The sequence below is a fragment of the Garra rufa genome, chromosome 16 (assembly GCF_049309525.1).
Source record: "Garra rufa chromosome 16, GarRuf1.0, whole genome shotgun sequence".
Lineage (NCBI taxonomy): Eukaryota > Metazoa > Chordata > Actinopteri > Cypriniformes > Cyprinidae > Garra > Garra rufa.
The window spans coordinates 34,794,589-34,815,790 of record NC_133376.1 but is presented as its reverse complement, the minus strand read 5'-3'; the positions used below and the strand labels follow the sequence as shown (position 1 = coordinate 34,815,790).

Genomic DNA, 21,202 nt, shown 5'->3' with positions numbered 1-21,202 from the left:
TCAAAATTATAAATTTTTCTTTTATGCCAAAATTAATTAGGATATTAAGTAAAGATCATGTTCCATGAAGATATTTTGTAAATTTCCTACCGTAAATATATCAAAACGTAATTTTTGATTAGTAATATGCATTGCTAAGAACTTCATTTGGACAATTTTAAAGGTGATTTTCTCAATATTTCGATTTTTTTGCACCCTCAGATTCCAGATTTTCAAATAGTTGTATCTTGGCCAAGTACTGTCCTATCCTAACAAACATACATCAATAGAAAGCTTATTTATTCAGTTTCAGTTGATGTATAACGCACTGGTTTTGTGATCCAGGGTCACATATAATAAAGATAGCTGTGTATTGAACTTAATGGAATAAACACCCATGTGGTCAGTACATCAAAAGTTGCAAAATCATGTTGATAACTGCTCCAAATTTAGTTTTGAGCAATGGATCAGAGTTGTGCACAGCATACTTGGACAACTGCTATTTTCAAGCCTTATGCTGCTAGAACTTTTGGTTCACGCAACTTTGAGTGGTTCACAATCCAAATATGGCACGGGCCATTCCTGGTTGGGGACTGCGAGTCTACATGTTCCCCACTGGGGTTAAATGACAAAAGGTTAAATGCAAAGTGTATAGCACATGATCTTCCCACAAGAGAAGGGATTGAGTTAAAGGAGCCCCTTGAGATTTAGCATGTTTGGGTTCGTTGGTATCCGTTTGAGTGTGTGAGGTTAGAAACTGTCCATAGCTAGAAGCCGATGAGAGGAGTATATTGGGACATCTGCCAAAACTTGAGAGTCTCTGCTGCGATCCAGCTGGTGGAATCAGCAGGTGCCCCGAGGGCTCGTGCGACCAACATGACATTGGTCGGCAATGTCTCAGTCAGACACTTAACATTTAAACAGCTGGAGATCGAGAGCGACAAAACAATCAGCCACACCAAAGGTTCAGAGTTTAAGAGTTTCCAGATTTAGCCACAGTAGTTGCTTTTCTGATTTTGCTCCTTTATGGAATTTAAAGGATGTCTTAAAGATAACCTTGGACTGCTGTAAAAAGATAATACTAAAAATGTACACTTTTAAGGAAGTCTATAAATGTGACCCTTGACCACAAAACCAGTCAAAATTTATTTTAAACCGAGATTTATAAATCATCTAAAGCTGAATAAAGCTGGAAGCTTTTTATTGATGTATGGTTAGTTATGATAGGAAAATATTTAGCCAAGATACAACTATTTGAAAATCTGGAATCTGAAATATATTATTATATTTAACATAATATATATTTACAGTAGAACATTTACAAAATATCTTCGTGGAACCTAATCTTTACTTAAAGGAGAAGTTCACTTCCAGAACAAAAATGTACAGATAATTTACTCACCCCTTGTCATCCAAGATCATGTCGTAAAGAAATTGTGTTTTTTTGAGGAAAAAAATTCAGGAATGTTGTCCATTTAGTGGACTTCCTTCAAAATGTGGTTTAAATGCCATTACAGAGGACTCTAAACGATCCCAGCTGAGGAAGAAGGGTCTTATCTAGTGAAACGATCAGTTATTTTCTTTTAAAAATTACAATTTATATACTTTTAACCTCAAACGCTTTTCATGTCTAGCCTAGCTCTGCGTAAACTCTGTGTATTCCAGTTTATGACAGTTAGGGTAGGTCGAAAAACCCTCTCATTTTCTCCTCCAACTTTAAAACCGTGCTAAATCGCATTTTTTTGTAAAGGATGTTTTTGACCCTCTTTGCGTGTTCACTTTGTAAACACTGGGTTGGTACTTCTGCAGCAATGTAGGACAATTTTGAAGTGAGAGGAGAAAATTAGATGGGAGTTTTTTAACATTCCCTAACAAGACAAGCATTTATAGGTTAATAAGTATATAAATTGTATTTTCTTTAGAAATTGACCAATCGTTTCGCTAGATAATACCCTTCTTCCTCGGCTGGGATCATTTAGAGCCCTTTGAAGCTGCATTTAAACTGCATTTTGAAAGTTCAAACTCGCAGGCACCATTGGAGTACACTATATGGAGAAAAATCCTGAACAGTTTGCCTCAAAAAAACATAATTTCTTTACAACTGAAGAAGGAAAGACATGAACATCTTGGATGACAAGGTGGTAAATTATCTGTCAGTTTTTGTTCTGGAAGTGAACTTCTCTTTTAATATCCTAATGATTTTTGGCATAAAAGAAAAATAGATAATTGCTACAAACATACCTGTGCGACTTGTGACTAGTTTTGTCCTCCAGGGTCACAATTAGTAAATAAAAAACATTAGAGTCTTCTGGTTTCATTGCAAGTTACTGTAACAGTAACTTGCAACTTTTAACAACTTTTGTAGCATAATGTTGATTAGAGCTCAACTCAACTTTTCCTTAAGGGAAAAATAGCAAAAATTAGGTTAGGGATGGGGCCAATTAAAAGCAGAAATTCTAAGTCTATCATTTAATAAAAACACATTAATTATTCTGTTAAAACTTGAGCTGTAAAGCTGTTTTAGGTTTTTTGTGGCCAAGGCATTGGGGTTGCCATTGTTAAAAAAATAACTATTCAATATAAGTTTACACAAAGGTTATAATTTACACAAATGTTTGTTTTGGCATTTTGTTTTGGTATTTTGAACCTTTCAGTTGTGTTGCTGTCCATGCAGGGTCAGAAAGCTCTTGGATTTCATCAAAAATATCTTAAATTGTGTTCCAAAGATGAATGAAGGTCTTACGGGTTTGGAACAGCATGAGGGTGAGTAATTAATGACAGAATTTTTATTTTTGGGAAAACTATCCCTTTAATGCTGTTTACATCCTATGACTATATTGAAACTGTGAGAATTTTTATGTTTTACTTATATATTTTAACAGTACACTGCACTAGCTTGAGCTTAATACTTAATAATAAAAGTAGATGGCTCATTTTATGTCTAGCAATATAGAAGGTACAAGACATTGTGCACAGGTGCGACTTGTGAACTTTGTGAGCCCTGTGTGATATATACCTCACAGAAATGCAATATAATTTTCATATAGACAGCCCCAAGGACCACCAACAATGTGCTGAAGATACTACACAGACACATTATCACTACAACATAAACAGAGTATGATATTCTGAGATATAGGTTAGCATAACTTCGTTCTTACGTCCGTCCTGTCATATCGAACCTCCCAGAGAACGTTCTAAACATTGGCATCTTTCCTTTTTTGGTAGTGTTGTCATCTATGGCATCTTCAGCCTGTCTTCTGAATGTTTAGTCTCACAAAGTGCACATGAGCCGATGTCTCCAGATCGAAATATCCTGATGAAATCATTTCCAAACAATTACAAAACCTCTTTTTTATTCATCTTTTAGTAGATCTGTGCTTTGTAAAAAGAAAAAGGCTTTTAGAGCGACTCATAATGTATACACACATTACGCCCAGTGAAACAAGGACCCTGAGAGCCAAGATAAGCAGCCAGCACTCAGCATGCCAGCAGCACCTTCTCCTAGACGCAATCTGACAAATATCTAAATGGGCTGACATTTACAAAACCAGTTGGACCCATTCCTCTCACAGAAGCACTCCCCTGGGCTGGAGGATCCATCTGCTAATTAGGTGTTTAACCTCTGGAGGGCACCCAAAGTGACAGACTGCTAAGTCTACAAGTCCTCTGACATGATATCGCCATGCGTACACCAGCCAAATCGGTTGAGATCATGTGTAGTTGCTCCAGTACATCATTCACACCAATCTGATTTAAACAGCCACCTGATATCAAAGAGAAGCTCAATAGGCCTTGGGCCTTTTGCATTCAAGTAGGAAATCCTCAGTATTATTTCAAAACTCTTCAAACGGCTGTAAACACTTTAGCAAACAACTAATTGGCTCACAAACATTTCTGAGCAGATCTAAAGGGTTTGTAGATTCACGCTATTTAAGAGCTGATTTATTCAACAGGTCTTTATTGTGCTACTGTACAGAGCTTAAGCAATATCTGAATATGATTTGCTTATCATATAAAATCAAGCACTGTTGTGAATATCGGGATGGTTCCAGTGCACATTGAATTTGTCATATAGTTCATTAACTATGATTCCTTGTGACTTGCTGATATGAGAGTCTGTTAAGACTAATAATAATAACATCGATAGTTCACTCAAAATTAAAACAATTCTGTCATCATTTGCTCAAAACTGCATGACTGTTTCTTCTGTAAAACATATAAGATATTTTGTGAAAAGTTCCAATATAATAGCCAAAAATACACTGTATGGGTTAAAATTCTTGATAAAAATCATTATATTAAGTAAAGATCATGTTCCATGAATATATTTTGTAAATTTCCTACCATATATCAAAACTTAATTTTTGATTAGTAATATACATTACTATGAACTTGATTTGGACAACTTTAAAGGCGATTTTCTCAATATTTAGTTTTTTCAGATTTTCAAATAGTTGTATCTCGGCCAAATATTGTCCTATCCGAACAAACCAATCAATGGAAAATGTATACTTGTGACTGGTTTTGTGGTCCAGGGTCGCATTTGGTTTTCAACATTCATCAAGATATTCTCTATTGTAATCTGAAGAAGTATATTCAGATTTAAAACGACATGAAGGTGAGAAAATGATGACGTGACAATTTTCATTTTTGGATAAACAAGCCCTTTCAGTAACAAAAAAGTGGTTCAAACTGGCAAATGTGATTCATTTAATATGAATCAGTTTAAGTAAACTGATTTAAAACTTCATTTATTTATTCATCAACATCATAAAAAGTGTTGGTTTTAAACACTTCTTTAGGTAGTTATATTGGTGCATGAATGCAAATCATTAAATATAATTCTTCTGTGTAAATTTTGTGAAAAATAATGAGTCAAACTTAGTCTACCAGGCTATAGTGGCTTTTTGGTTGATTTCTTTTAGGGCTGCCCCTGACTAAAGATTTTTCCGGTCGAATAGTAGTTGTTCATTTTATAGATTAGTCGACTATTAGTCGCACGTTTAATAAACCATATAAATCATAATAATGAGTTTTTAATTGCCTACATAGCCTAATAAGTGTTCGAGCGCACAAAAAAAGCTTACCAAAGTGCATACCGGCAGATATAATAATTATGAATATTTCAGGGAAAAACAGCAAGGAGACTGCATTAATGTTTTAATAATTTATTGATAAATTAGAGCTTTCTTTGTTTTTTGGGTTAAGAGATGAAGTCGGCGACACTGACTCGTCATCTCCGCAGTAATGGGTGCGCCTACATGTTTCATACGGATTACATAATTTCAATTGGTTCATTTAAAAGTAGACATTTCACTCTCTATCGATAGCCTATATTTTTCATGTCTGTAAGACAAGTATACACAGAGTTTTGAAGTTTCGAACTCAAGTTCACAGAGACCGAGACTGCAGAAAGCGCATCCTGTTTGCTTTCATTATTTTACAAAAGCGCAACGCTGCGTTGTTATTTTTAGTGCACACAAATAAACGTAGGGTCTTTACAGATTCGAAAGATTTATTACTTTTATCTGTACGACCAAAAATGATGGAGTATTTTAAGAGCAAGTGACCGCACCGTCTTCATCTGTCATGCAGTTTCCACACGCCGCACAAACACTTGAATAGTGCGCGTTTTCTATGTTAACATTAGATTGAGTGCCCATGTAAAATTCCTACTGATTACATTTTTCAGATGAAAAGCCATATTTGAGGTTGATGAATGATAGGTGAGCATTTGGATGCCCTGCCTGATGTACTACATAGACCAGCCGGTAATAATCTGTCTGTCACGGACTGTGTGACTTCGCCATTTCCTGTGGAATTTTTTTCTTTTGTATCTAATAAAATTTTGGTCAACCAAGCCTCTTCTCATTGAGTAATGGTTAGTCAACTATTAGGGGGAAGCCCTAATTTCTTTAATCAAAAATAAAAGAAAATCAGAGAAAATGCAGAAATTCTGAGAAATTTACATTGAATTTTTGTAAAAAAAAAAATGTTAATGTGATATCATCTTACTATACTGTCCAGTCCTGGAGTGTGCTAGCGAGTTAAAAGTATGACAAGGGTTCGGTTTCAGGAAACAGGGACTGGGCACTCCTTTATTATACAAAGTTAAAAATACCACAGTCACGAAAGAGCCCTCCCCCATAACAAAAACAGGAGCAAGCCCAGAGTCTGCCAGGCGGCCTCCTGTAAGACATCTTCATGACAGTTTTTCATGCTCCTGTGCTGATATTGCGCCCAGTGTGCGTTATGCTGTATGTCACATTTGACCTCTCAAAGCTGCTTCTCAAACATTCCCTAGCATAAATCACAGAAGTACCATGCATGTGCATTTTATTAAACTGAAATGAAAAAAGAACATAAGGTCATGTTGAAAGGATTGTGGTGTTGTGATGGACAGTTAATCAATGGATGCCTTACATTACAGAGTGAAATGTAATTTAGCTGATATTAATAAATGTTGTCAGTGAGATGGCAGATTATAACAAAGGCTCTTTTTAAGTATGACAAGGCGGTCTTATTTCAAACCGTGTATGCGATACATCTGTCTGCGTTGAATCGGTAAAGGCTGGCTATTCTGTTTTGGGCCAGTACACTCATACAGTAAATCACATGCTCTGAAAGTAAGAACTAACTGACAGAGGCGTGCATATATTTTCACATTCTTTTTTGCCTAGATATTTTATGTAGTATTTTATGCTAAAACGTTTACATTTTTTCACTGTTATTTAAACTGCATGAAACATTGCTTCCACCAATGGCATTTAGGCATATTTCACAAATACCATTACATCAAAAAAGAAAAAGAAAAAAATAAACTTTTAAAAAGAAGTCAAGTGTATTTATTATTTATTTATTTATTTATTTATTTATAACATAAAATTAGTTTAAAAAAAATCTAATGTCAAATGTTTTGGCTTTGTTTAACCTCCGAGGTCTTGATCTTCTCGAAAGTATCTAACAAATAAAAACATACATCATAATTTTGACAATCTACTGAATTTATACTTCATTTATTGCAGTAAAATAAATATGAATTCATTTTAAATACCAAAATAATATTTAGCTTTGACACATTTTGCATTCAACCCTGGTCCTGCTTGATTTTTATTACTATAAATAAAAAATATATTATTTAGAGTTGTGACGCTGAAGAAGTATAATAACATGATAATATTATTAATTAATAACATAAAATAATAATAATATTTTGACCCTTTGAAAAATTACATTTTAAACAAATTGTAATGTTGACAGCATTTATCAGACTCAACTCTGTTATTAAATTTCTTGGTAGGAAACAAATGTTTCTGTAATTCTATATTCTAAATATACAGTTATCACATCATTCATTATTTGATACAAAACTATCTAGCTACTCCACTGCGCAATGGTTTCTTGCAATTGCATTACTTGCATTACCCACTTTGACAGGTATTTTTTTGTTTGTTTGTTTTGTTTATTGTTTTTTTATGTTTTCATTAACAACTAATTTCTATTTAATTTAATGTTTGCAGTTTATTTAATATTTGTTGATAGAAAATAACAATAATAAAAATCATTTTAGGCTCCAGGTGTTACATAATAACAATAAAAGTAAAAAGAATAATATGTAAGATCAATATGTTTATTATTTGTTAATAGAAAATAACAATACAAAAATCAGTATTTTTGTGCTCCATTTAGACTGTCCTAAATAACAACAATAAAAGTAATAGTAATAATGAAAGCTCAATATTTTTAACAGAAAATAATGGAAATAAAAATCTGGGTTTTGCCTCCATTTAGATAGTCCCAAATAATAACAATAAAAGTAATAAAAATAATATGTAACCAATAGATTTAATATTTGTTGGTAGAAAATAACAATAATAAAAATCTGGATTGTTGTGCTCCATTTAGACTGTCTTAAATAATAACAATAAAATTTATAATAATAATAATGTAAGCTCGATATATGGAATATTTTTTAACAGAAAATAATAAAAAATAAAAATCAGGATTTTCTGCCTCCATTTAGACTGCCCCAAATAATAACAATAAAAGTAATAAGAAAGTATTTGATTTAATATTTGTTGGTAGAAAATAACAAAAAAAACAGGGTTTTTGGCTCTATCTAGACTGTCCCAAATAATAAAAGTAATAATAGTGATACATAGGATCATTAGTTTCATTATGCATTATAAAATCTAATAAGTTCCTTCGTTTCCTCTATTTAAAACGAAAAAAATGATACAATGAATCAGTCATTTCTTTAATATGTGTTTAATACTAAATATTTATTTCATACACTGCACTTTACAGGCTTTTTATTATATTTACAGGCTTTTTTGTATTACTGAAAGATTTATGGCAGAAACTTCTTCCCTGTTCCATATTTAAATATTTAATAAAAATATATACACAATCCCAAACAAATTTAAAGGCAAATCCTTACCAGGCATTAGGACTGAAAGCAGGCGCCAGGTCCGAGCTGACAGGCAGCAAACTCCACGTCCACACTTCTCACTTTAGCCCAGAGGATCCGCTGCGTTTCAGGGTTAAAGTCCCACACTGCAGCTGGTTTCTGGAGGCAAAAGATGTAAGAAAGTGAGAGGCAAGCCCCCTCTCACAGCGAGTGCTGTAGTTCGAGCTATTTTCAGATGGAGACATGCACGTCTGCAGGCTGGAAAGTTACTCCACGCCTCTGGGGAAAAGTGACAACATATACAGATATGTGCTTAAGAAGATCTCTAAGAGTGGTCAAACATGTCAGCTATGCCAGGGCATCCAAATGCGTTAATACGTACAATTTAGGATGACTGTCAGGTAACATTTATAAAATAAATTAAAATCCAGGCGGTTTACTTTCTCCAGTTTTATACAGCTGTTTCCTTTAATACAATAACAAAAGCAGCACTATTTATTTTAAGCGCACTTAAGATCACACTTTTAAGATTTTTAGTTAAGTTACATTTCACTGGCTCTATTTTTGTCTTTGACACTCTGTGCTGATGACAGTTCTTGTTTGTCAGTGTCTAAACTAACGTTTAGAGAGAAGGAAGTTGTCGTGGAGTCATGCTGCTACTCCATGAAGACAAATTAACTTGCCACTCAACATAATGTCCAACAAATGAACCCTCAAGAAGACACCAAGGCCAAAAGAATTTCAATGTTTTTTTTTTCTTACTGTTTTGTTCTTTACATTATAGCCCACATCAGGACAAATTTCACACTTGATTGCCCCTGCAAAGACTTTTCATGCTGAGATTGACTTTTATTTCTAACAGCACGGGAGTAAGAGCTGCACAGAAGCTCTGACACCTTGTGAGCCGCCCCCCTCCTGCCGTGAGAGATGCCGTCACCCAGGAGCTCAGAGAATGTGCAGAGACTGAAGGTGTCAGCACAAACCTGAGCCAAAGAAAACCACCCTGTAAAGCTAACATCACTCATATGCTCGTGCCTGAGATGACTTCGGTCTTACATCAACCGGTGCCTTTAAAGTGTAGCTGAAAGGAAGGTATCAGGTCCTGATCCAGGACTTAGCAAACGATTTTCCAAAAGTGAAAATATCACATTATGACCTACATTTAAACTTTACCAGTAAGAAAGGTCTAGGTTACTGGCATCATTCTGTATAAGTATAATTTCAGTCGAAACAAATCAGACATCTAGCCAAAAAGATGACATGGTCTGGATTTCCCTCCAAACAATCTTGTTTGTTGTGAAAAAATACACACAGTACCTTGCTAAAGTATTCATTTTGTTCACGTTTTATTTTGCTGCCTTATGTTAAACTGTTTTAAATTACTTTTTTCCCACATAAATCTACACCCCATGCACCATAATGACAAAGAAAAAACAGAATTGTCACAACTTCATAAATGTATTAAAAATAAAAAACTGAAATGAGTACATTGCATAAGTATTCATACCCTTAACTCAGTACTTACCTGAAGCACCTTCACAGCCTCGAGTCTTTTTGAGTATGATTCAACAAGATTTGCACATTAACATTTGGCAGTTATCTGCCATTCTTCTCACCTCTTCACCTCTGTCAGCTTGGATAGGGTCTGGCAGACATTTTCAGGTTTCTCCAGAAATAATTGATTGGGTTCAAGCCCAGGCTCTGGCTGGGCCACTCAAGGACATTCACAGAGTTGTCTATAAGCCACTCTTGCTGTGTACTTCGGGTCATTGTCCTGTTTAAAGGTAACCCTTCTGCCCAGTCTGAGGTTCTGAATGCTCTGGACTGGGTTTTCATTAAGGCTATCTCAATATTTTGGTGCACTGAACTTTTCTTTTACTCTGATGAGTCCTTCAGTCCCTGCTGCTGAAAAACAGCCCCACAGCATGAGGCTGCAACCAGCACAATTTACTTTTAAGATGGTACTCTGCAGGTGATGCACAGTGCCTGGTTTCCTTCAAACATGATGCTTGGAATTGAGGTTCATCAGACCAGAGAATCTTGTTTCTCAATGTCTTAGGGGTCGTTTTAGGTGCTTTTTTGCAGATTCCAAGTGTGTTTTTATGTGTCTTCACTGAGAGAGTATTGAGTCATGCCACACCACCATAAAGCCCAGATCGGTGGAGTGTTGCAGTGATGTTTGTCCTTCTGCAAGTTTCTCCCATCTGCATATATGATCATGGAGCTCAACTAGAGTGACCATCAGCTTCTTGGTCACCACTCTGACCAAGGCTCTTCTCCATCAATTGCTCAGTTTGGCCAGGAGGCCAGCTCTAGGAGACGTCCTGACTGTTTTAAACTTCTTCCATTAAGGGTAACGGAGACTACATGCTTCTGTTATCCTTCAATGCAGCTGAATTTTTTTTTAACTCTTCCCCACATGTGTGGCTTGATGCAATCCTGTCTCTGAGCTCAACAGGCAGTTTTTTTTTTTTTACCTCAGGGCTTGGTTTTTGCTCTGATATGCACTTCTGAAATCTGTTAAGACCTTTTATTACAACGTGTGTCTTTCCAAATCATACCCATTCAATTGAATTTGCCATAGGTTAACTTCACTCGAAGTGTAGTAACATCTACAAGCAATATGAATGCTCCTCAGCCAAATTTCAACTGTCCCAGATAAGGGTATGCAATTGAATCATTTAAGTTTTTTATTAAAAAAAAATGTGCAAAGATGTTAAAAAATCTGTTTTTTGCTTTGCCATTATGGTTTATGGAGTGTAGACAGATGTGGAAAAAAAGTAATATAAAGCAATATGAAGGGGTATGAATACTTTCGCAAGGCACTGTACAGTATATACATATTGCATCCAAAATAAAAATGTGTACAAATATATACAGCATATTTATACAAATATATACATATAAATATGTACAGTGCACACATTGTGTGAACATAAACGTTTATTTTGGATGTGATTAATCGCAATTAATTGCTTTTACAACCTTAATATAGAAATATATAAAATATTTATGTACATTTCAGCATATTTCTTTTCGAAATTATGCTAAAGTGTACTTATTTTTCCCTATGGCAAAGATATTAACATATTTAAATAATTAAGTTTTAAGGCCTTTGTCATGACTTTTGCCACTCACAGTAGCAGTAGACCAACTCAATCTTCACTCAACTATTCATTATAGCCATAAATAATAATATTGAAATAGATGTTTTCTAAAAACAAGACAATGATTAGACCAGTAGAATGTCCTTTTAAAAAATGGCACGATATCATAATGCTCTTTTCCTTTGGAAAATAAGACTTTTTTTTATTGCAAGACAAAAACGAAAACAACAATAAACAGCACTGCACAGAAATACAATAACATAAAAGAAGGAAAGAAAAAACAGCACCTCAATCAGTAAGAAAAAGATCATCATATGCCTTAAGAAACTTGTTATTCTTGTCATCATCAATAAGTTTAAGAGAATGAACAATAAGCAAAATCTCTGCGAGAGAGACATCAGATCTAGGTAACATATTAAGAAATTTGGATTTATGAATAAAAAATTTACAACGCAAAACAAACAAATTGAAAATAAGACTATTGTTATGTAGCTCACCTAGTCTATGACGTAGTGCACATCTGTAATGACCTTCTTGACCTTGCAAAAGCTGAAGCACATCAGAGCCTGTGACACATTAATGACAGTCGCACAGCAACCATTGACTGGGGATCATTTAAAGCTCCAGTGGAGGTACGCGCAAGGCCCTAGGTCCTTTAATCATTAAATACTTCATTTACATCAAGCACCTTGCAACACACAGTACATCTGTGTGCAAAACACTTTGTGCTGACGTGGTTCTGTCTGTATGTCGCTCTATGACACTTCCATACAGTCTACGAGGATCTTATATCTGCTCTCACATGATACTGTATATCAAGAGCTTGACAGTTTCATAGGTGTGAGAGAATCCAACAGCATGTCGAAGCTAACCGAATGCAACTCACATGCAGCAATATAGTCCTTTTTTTGTGCGCACTGTTAAATACAAAATTTATGTACATATTGTGAAACGCTAAATCCAATTTTATAGTGCATTTTTTATTACGACATAATTCTATAGCGCATAATATTAAATATAAAATGCCATTTAACAGTGTATAATGTTTAGTGCAAAATGACATTTTACAATAAGCAATAAAGCAAAATGCAATGCGTTTTATGCAAACGGCAAAATTAAGTAAATGCAAATTTTTCCCTCAGTCCTTACCTCCCATATGTTGTGCAATCCAGCAGACTGAACAAACGCGGTGTAAATTTCCTCATAAATTATTATCCCGTTAAGTGAAAGCACACACGTGTGTTTGCATCAAAAACATGAATCCATTCTCGCGCCAGTTCCCTCGCGCAGCGTCTCAGCAACAACAGCCCGAGCGGCAGTCGATTATTATTGTCCCTCTCAACAAGCACTATGGCTGCCCGGACACAATATTCAGATTTCAGACGTGCTTTCTTGACTCGGGAGATTGAAAACGCGGATCAATGATGAGACATGCCGACCCCCTTCTCAATGCACTTGTTTTGGGTCGATAGAAGTGAAGGGCTCTCATTGGTTTGGAGAAGATCCTGGTAGTCATAGTAACAGCCAACAGAGAGCATGCTTTATCATGGGATGGTAATGAATAGCGCAGTACCCCTCCCTTGTGGTGGATATTTACTGAGGAATGTTTTCCTGGAGGTATCCACTCTGTGTGATGTTTAGAGGAAGCTCATTGTGGAAAACGACAATGGACCATTCATTAAAAGTGACAATGCCTCGTAATTGTATAACATTTTCTGTTCATGACAGTGTTTTGTAAAAGAAAATGACTATTGTTTCTAAGCAAGGCAAAGTAAACCATCACTTAAGTCTTTCGCTTTTAGTGCGCATCTACTTATGGATTTGTCTGTCTGGGACATTTTGCTGTTGGATGTGTGTTGCCAAATCATGGGAAGATGTGCTGCTATATGACATTGGAAACTTTAGTTTTAGTTTTAATCGCTTTTAAGTCAAATAATGTACATTTATTTCTCTTTTTTGACCACTTTGACCCAGAATTAAAATACTGTCATTTACTGACCAAATTTGTTCTGGAGCAAATTAAAGATGATATTTTGAAGAATGTTTCTGTCCATACAATAAACAAAAAGAAAAAATAAATAAAGAAGCTATTGGCATTGCTTGGTAGATTTCTTACAAATTTTAGTGCATTACTGAGTATAAATCACATGACAAAAATTGTGGTCAGAAACATCTGGATAAGACATATGTGACCCTGGACCACAAAACCAGTCAATATTTGGCCGAGATACAACAATTTGAAAATCTGAGGGTGAAAAAAATTCAAAATATTGAGAAAATCGCCTTCAAAGTTGTTCAAATTAAGTTCTTATGCATATTACTCATTTTAAAAAATTAAGTTTTGATATATTTACGGTAGGAAATTTACAGAATATCTTTATGTAACATGATCTTTACTTAATATTCTAATGATTTTTGGCATAAAAGAAAAATTAATAATTTTGACCTATACAATGTATTGTTGACTATTGCTACAAATATACCTGTGCCACTTACGACTGGTTTTGTGGGGTCACAAATTAGAAAATGTAGTCTGACTACTTACTACTTTTGGATTACTGTTAGGTTTTGACCTAACTTATTTGTGACCCTGGACCACAAAAAAAGTTATAAGGTTAAATTTTACAAAACTGAGATATATACATCATATGAAAGCTCAATAAATAAGCTTATTGATGTATGGTTTGTTAGGATAGGACAATATGTGGCCGAGATACATCTTTTTGAAAATCTGGAATCTGAGGGTGCAAAAAAATCTAAATACTGAGAAAATCACCTTTAAAGTTGTCCAAATTAGGTTCTTAACAATGCATATTACTAATCAAAAATTACATTTTGATATATTTATAGTAGGAATTTTTCAAAAAATCTTCATGGAACATGATCTTTACTTAATTTCCTAACGATTTTTGGCATAAAAGAAAAATCAATAATTTTGACCCATACTATGTATTTTTGGCTATTGCTACAAATATACCCCAGCGACTTAAGACTGGTTTTGTGGTCCAGGGTTACATTTATCACATAGACTTGAATGTGATTATTGTGTACCATATTGAGAAAGAAAATGAATTTCATTCTTTGTTATCAATATTATGAAATGTACACTACCAGTCAAAAGATTTTTAATGTTCCTTTTAAGAATTCTCTTCTTCTCACCAAGCCTGCATTTATTTGATCCAAAATACAGCAAAACAGTAATATTGTGATTTTTTAAAATTATTTTTACTAAAATAACTTCCTATTTGAATATAATTTAAAATGTAATTTATCCCTGTGATCAAAGCTAAAATTGTAGTATCATTACTCCAGTCTTCAGTGTCACATGATACTTCAGAAATCATTTGAATATGCTGATTTGCTGTTCAAGGAACAATATTGTTATTATTATTAATATTGTTATTATTATCAATATTTAAAACAGTTAAGTAATTTTTTTCAGGATTCTTTGATGAATAGAAAAATCCAAAAATCAGCATATCTGAAATGAGCAGCTTTTTGAGCAGCAAATATTAGAATGATTTCTGAAGGATCATGTGCCTGGAGTAACGATGCTAAAAAATTCAGCTTTGAAATCACAGGAATAAATTACATTTTAAAATATATTCAAATAAAAAAACTGTTATTTTAAATAGTAAAAATATTTCACAATTTTACAGTTTTTGCTGTACTTTGGCTCAAATAAATGCCAGCTTGGTGAACAAAAATCTTACAGATCAAAAACTTTTGACTGCTAGTGTATTAAACATTCCATTACAGCAAAATTGCGCAAACTGGGGTTTATGAAAAAATAAATAAAAATAATTTACCGCCATTGTGTGAATAATGTGTAATCATGTAATCCTTCAAAAAGTAACTGTAGTCTAAATATCAGCATTTTAAAATGTAACAAAATCTATTTACATGTACTTAATTTTTCAAATCTGATTAGCCAGAATAATCTGCAATTTGGACAGAAAGTAAAAAAAAAAAGTTGCATACTTTTTCAAAATATATTGTGTTGATATGAAATGCTTTTTATTTTTTTGTGTGGACTGTACCTCTAGTTCGAGTTATGAAACTGTTCATTTTTTTGTAAAATAGGTCAAACAGGTGTGAATGAACCAAAACATCAATAGAAATTAATCTGATACCTCCACAGCCTTCTGTTACTCTGATCGCATTAAGCAGGTCACCCTGCAGACATGCCACATATTTCATCGAGTACCATTTTGGGAGTTTCCTTGTCCCTGCTAGGGTTGCTTGAGCCTGTCAGACATTCGCTCACACATCTAAATTTAACCGGCAAACTGTCAACTACCACTACTTTGTCACCTTCAGAAGACCAGACACAGTCCTAAGAGCAAGATAATCAGTATGCTTCATTTCAGATAGCACAATGTTGACTACCAATAGATAAGTGATTTTACCATTAGCATAACAGAGCTGTATATGATTAATCTCACTGCTCACTGATTTATTTCAATGTACCGCTTGCTAACCAATCCAGCCTGAAGTTTTGCCTCGCCTCTCAATACACAGTACCATTTCACACTAATTTCAAAGCACAGGAAGCGACTCAATGGCTTTATTCAGCTCTTTAAGGATTGCTAGCATTCCACTTATGTTAATCTTTTTCACATGGAAATTTTTTTGATTTCTTTTTAGAGTTTATAAGCAGCTGGTGGAGAAACATAGAACATATTTAAGTATTATATTATATTGTATGTGACCCTGGACTACAAAACCAGTCTTAAGTAACACGGGTGTATTTGTAGCAATAGTCAAAAATACATTGTATGGGTCAAAATGAAAACATTAGGATATTAAGTAAAGATCATGTTCCATGAAGATATTTTGTAAATTTCCAACCATAGATATATAAAAACGTAATATTTGATTAGTAATATGCATTGCTAAGAACTTCATTTGGACAACTTCAAAGGAGATTTTCTTAACATTTTGATTGTTTTGCACCCTCAGATTCTATTATAACTGAACACAATGCTTGAGAATTTTAGTATACAATACGAACTAGCAACAATATTACCAAAATATGTAGCTGGACGGCTGAATTTTCATTGCACACAAAACTAATTTATGATAAAATTAGTCTTTTTTAATGTGACCCACTAATAGCCATTTTTAGAGAGGAACTGAGAGCAGAGATAAATGGACATCCAATCTATTTTCTCTACCCCCTTAGGCTAGAAACATACAACTGGGATTTTGAGGGAACTGATATTGCCCCCTACTGGAAGTTTACATGTAGTAGACAATAAAAAAACTGTAGTCTAGCTTTATTTTTATTACCCTCCAGTCTCTGTGCACATAATAAAATAATCTGACTTAAATTAATATTTCATATTGATAAAAAATATATATATATTTATTACAGTAAGTCAGCAAGTTGTTTTTACAAAATAAACCCTTTCGGGATGAAACAAGACCACTCAGCTTTGCATCAGAGTCCTGATCACCCTTTAGTGGTTTATTTTGCGTTAATAGCCTGCTGACTGTTCATTTTCATCTTACTTTGAGATTCTCTCTCTGAAGGACTAAGTTGACCCTGGGGAAATTCTGTTTTTATCACCTCATTTTAGGCCTGAGCTGAATCTAATAACCTCCCGTCTATAAAAATGCTATTATGTGCCTGCATTGTACATCTTGTCGGTGGTTGATTAAAAAAAATCTATTTAATGACAGCAGTGCCGTCCGACTGACATAAATTACTCAATACAGTAGCCTGTGGGCGTGGAATAACAAGACTTTGTGGCAGCGAGACAGAGAAAGTTCCCAGAGGATGCCTTAGGAATTTCTAATCGATCTTGTAATTCTTTTGTGACAATATAACCCTCATGAACATGACCCCAATGCTGAAGTACTGACACCGCTTATCAGTGGCGTATTTAGTAGAGCTCCTTCCATTGTTCTTGGGACGGTATAGTGAATAAAGGTTCCCTCATCAGGGTGTAAGAAATTACCCCCTTCCCCCTTCAACAGAGCTCTGTGATTGCTGGGAGAGCCCCAAAAGGATAGTTTTACCTGTGGACAGAGCATCCTCTGTCCATTTTACAGAGGCTTCCATGTTGCTCTCCCTTTGTTGCTCTGCTCACACACCCACTCGGGCTGTAATTGGAATCTGGCCCTACACAATGACTCGAGAGAGGTGAAGGACTAGTCTGGAGCCACAGGCTGGGAAAAGCAGGTCATACCTGCCTACACACCTATACACAATACCGACAAACCCCACCAAGGCCTGGAGTTCACAGGAAACTAAAACCAGTGAAATCTCCTGTAACCCAATACTGAGCGGTTCTAAGGTTTCACTGACACGTTGCTATACTGCACATACCACTGAATTGTAGGTTTCTTTATAATGCGTTTTCAGTTTTTGGGTTTATTCCTGTCAACAATTGATTAATTACAGATGAGGGCAAAACATTAGCCTCTCACACATAATGGAGTCAGTGTGAGTGAGTGCTAACAACAAAAGTCTTACTCAAGGAGAAGAAAGGGATAAAAGGAATTAACTGATTAAAAACTAGTATTGAAAAAAGGATCAGTCCCATATGTCAGAAGAAAAAGTAAGGATAAAAAACAGGAGCAATGAAATTAAATAAATTTAAGCATCTACTGTTTATGACATGATTGATATAAATGTCTTTTTTTTTTTGGTGATTTACAGCAAAGTCAGAGTCGGAGACTACATGTAAAGATGCTTATGTTTTGCATTTTCCCCTCCTAATTTAGTATATTTTTTCATTACTTATTGTATAATAATTTAAGGGAAAATTTAAACTGAAAGTTTTTCTTTTTCTGAAGAGTTGTATACAAATGATCCAAAGAGCACCTTGAGCTTCAATGGAAGCAAATGCAAAAAGATTCACATGAACAATGTCACATTAGTGACTCAGAATGTTAAATATTTTTTAGCATTTCTTAACTTTTTGTTTATTTCCAGGGTTAAGCAAAATCTCAGCTTTTCATGATGGTGTCAGACTTTTGGATCCCAATGTCTCAAAGTCGGTGTTACACAAGGGCTAATCAGCACAGCGGGTCTGATTAATCAGGTTTTACATCTTCTCAATCATTTAACAAACAATTTGATTGACATCAGTGGTTCTAGTGGCGAAGTCTAAATGAGGAGTTCTACAACATGAATAATGTGCGTATGTGCGAACCTCCCCACCAGTGGCCAATTCCTTTCAAATTTGTCACAGACCTAAGGGGCCAGGAGTCAAACAGGCCCACTGAGTTTCATTCCGATCGGCTTCCGTTAACCTTGTCTAATAGGTGCTCAAATTTCATCAGCCAATGGCGGCCATGTTTTTTTTGAGATATGCAAATGTCCTTATAGACACTTACTGCACTTTGGACCAAGACCGTGCTCAGAGTTTTTCATTTTGACAGGACAAATGGTAGCGTAGTTATAGCCATTTTTCAGATTTTTCCATCTTATAGCACCACCAAGAGGCCAAACTCTGGGATTTTTTTCCTGTGACCTCAGATTGAGTTCTTATAAAGGTATTCAGAGTTTGGCATTCCATTCAGGATTTATAGGCATTTTACTATAAATGGGCCCCACCCCTTTCAAACATTTTGGCGTCCCGTCGCGATGGTGACTTGAAAGTTCAACTTGTTTTTTTGATATTAATTGATATTCACTCTCCAGAGAATCTTTCTGCACTGGTTTAGTTCCAGTTGGGCGAAAAACCTAGGACTAGTTTGCAAAAGTGTATCCGAAAATTTCGCCAAGTTCACGATTTTGACCAGCGTGATCAGGGATTCGCCAAAGATTCCAACGTCATAAGACACTTGAGCCTGCAACTGGAGGTTTAGGAGTTATATGCGATTGTGTACTTTTGATCGCTGTAGTGCCCCATCAGGCCAATTGAGGTGGGCCTTGGTGATGTCAGGGATGTGAGTACTACCATCCCTCCAAGTTTCAAGTCTTTACGAGTTATGGTTTGGTCTGCACGATCAGTTTTTTTTTTTTTTTTTTTTGTGGAGATTGCTGATAAACGGCCATTCTAACAATTACGCACTTGAACCCCTAACTAAATAGACATGAAAAAAATACAATTAAATTAAATCAAAATAAATAAATAAAATGTAAATAAATAATAAAAAAAATCTCTAAAACTTTAACTAATATTCAAATGAAAAATGGAATATGTTTTGCCCAGCGATTCCCCATGGCTGATTATAACTTGCATTAACTCTGATCACAACTATAGCATCAGTAATAGAGACACAGTTTCTCAGTTATGCTGCCCTATGACAGTAACCTCCGGCTGACTTTGTTAGCAGCAGGGTCCTGGCACAGGAACTATGGCCTGGTCTTAGAGGCTAAAAGCCGGCTCAGCTGAGTGTCGGAGGCCTAGAAATACACCCTGCAAAGGTTGTCTGATTTCGTGGCCTCCTAGACGTTTAACACAAAGATGTGTCCTAGCTACCAGAGAAACCTACTGTGTAACTAAATAGTGCATAAAGCTCCTATTATGGAACTGTCAGAGCAACCATCAAAGACGTTCGCATTTTAATGCAAATATTAACTACTGTTTATCTTCTGTTTGGTTTTAGATATCATTCATCATTCGAAGACTCAAATAATATATCAAAAAGGGGCATGATGTTATGTAATGATATCCATGTACTGTATTATAGAGTTTGCTGTCAACAAGGATTAAACATCAACGTTCCACGTCGTCGCATGTCTTTCCAGAAGGCAACAAGCCTCATAAGCTGTTTAAAGAGCTTGACGCTGAGAGGGAAAATTGGATAAATGCAACCCTAAGTATTACTATTATAAAGAATCTGTCCTATTAACTAGAGGCAGCTTTGTGTTAATAAAGAAACTCATGCACATGTTTGCACATATATTCAAATTTTAAGCAGTAGCAGTGATATACTGTACACTCTGTTACGATGGCAAATATTACAATAACATTACTTTCTGTGTCTTTTCCCTACTCAATACAAATAAAAATAATTTTGCATAAAGCAAAAAGACACATTACCTTTAAATGAAGGCATTTTAGCTCTGCTTGGCAGTTATGCAGGATGTGTTGCTTGGTTCCTTTACAGACAGAAGCACAAGCTCATTGATAAGCTCTTCAGCCTCTGCATCCTCCACATGAGAGATCATATCATCCCCAGCTGTTATCCAAAACATGTATGTCAGTCAGTTCTTGTTTCAATCCAGGCCTTCTTCTGTACTGCCTGCAATCCAATTCAAATCTCCTGCTTGTGATCTTTTCTCTCCTCGCAGCTTCCAGACCGCCCTCTTTGTGTTTAACCGTCCGGGATGGAGACCCTCTGAGGTGATGAACCTGCTCTGAAAGGTACATAAGGTATTGCTTCACATCCTCCAAGTAAACACACACACACGCACACACTGCTTCCAGCAAAGGAACAAGCGTTCTTTGTGTCTCACGTTTTACAAATACTATAAGCTGGTTGGGCTTAGCACGTAAGTGGACCAATCAGAGCTGAGAGGCTATGGAGGAGGCTGGGTAATAGGTATTAAATCAAAGCAGATGGGAATGACTGAATATATGTGGACAGGTTATTAGTGCTGCGGGTGAGCTGCTCAGTGGCTATGGGCGGCAGTAATCCATTTTACCCAGCCGTTGCTTCAGACACTTTTGCATAAATACCTGCTCTATTATCCTGCAAGGTTATTTCTGGTGCAGTTTATTTTGGTGTTTTGTGCTGTGGC

At 35.3% G+C, this 21,202-nt stretch overlaps 1 protein-coding gene across 2 annotated transcripts in view; it reads right to left on the bottom strand.

Moving 5' to 3' along the window:
* sorbs2b (sorbin and SH3 domain containing 2b) overlaps nucleotides 1-20,855 on the bottom strand; it is a 75,335-nt gene extending 54,480 nt beyond the window's left edge. The window contains exons 1-2 of one of the 2 annotated variants that reach the window (XM_073820064.1): nucleotides 20,502-20,855; nucleotides 8,423-8,551 (exon numbers count right to left, since the gene is read on the bottom strand). In XM_073820064.1, coding sequence (XP_073676165.1) covers nucleotides 8,423-8,429 — 7 coding nt within the window. In that variant the 5' untranslated portion in view covers nucleotides 8,430-8,551; nucleotides 20,502-20,855. Of the gene's footprint in view, nucleotides 1-8,422; nucleotides 8,552-12,648; nucleotides 12,937-20,501 lie in introns of those variants that run through there. The other variant, XM_073820065.1, reaches the window with a different exon arrangement.
* Between the last annotated feature and the right edge of the window lie 347 nt (nucleotides 20,856-21,202).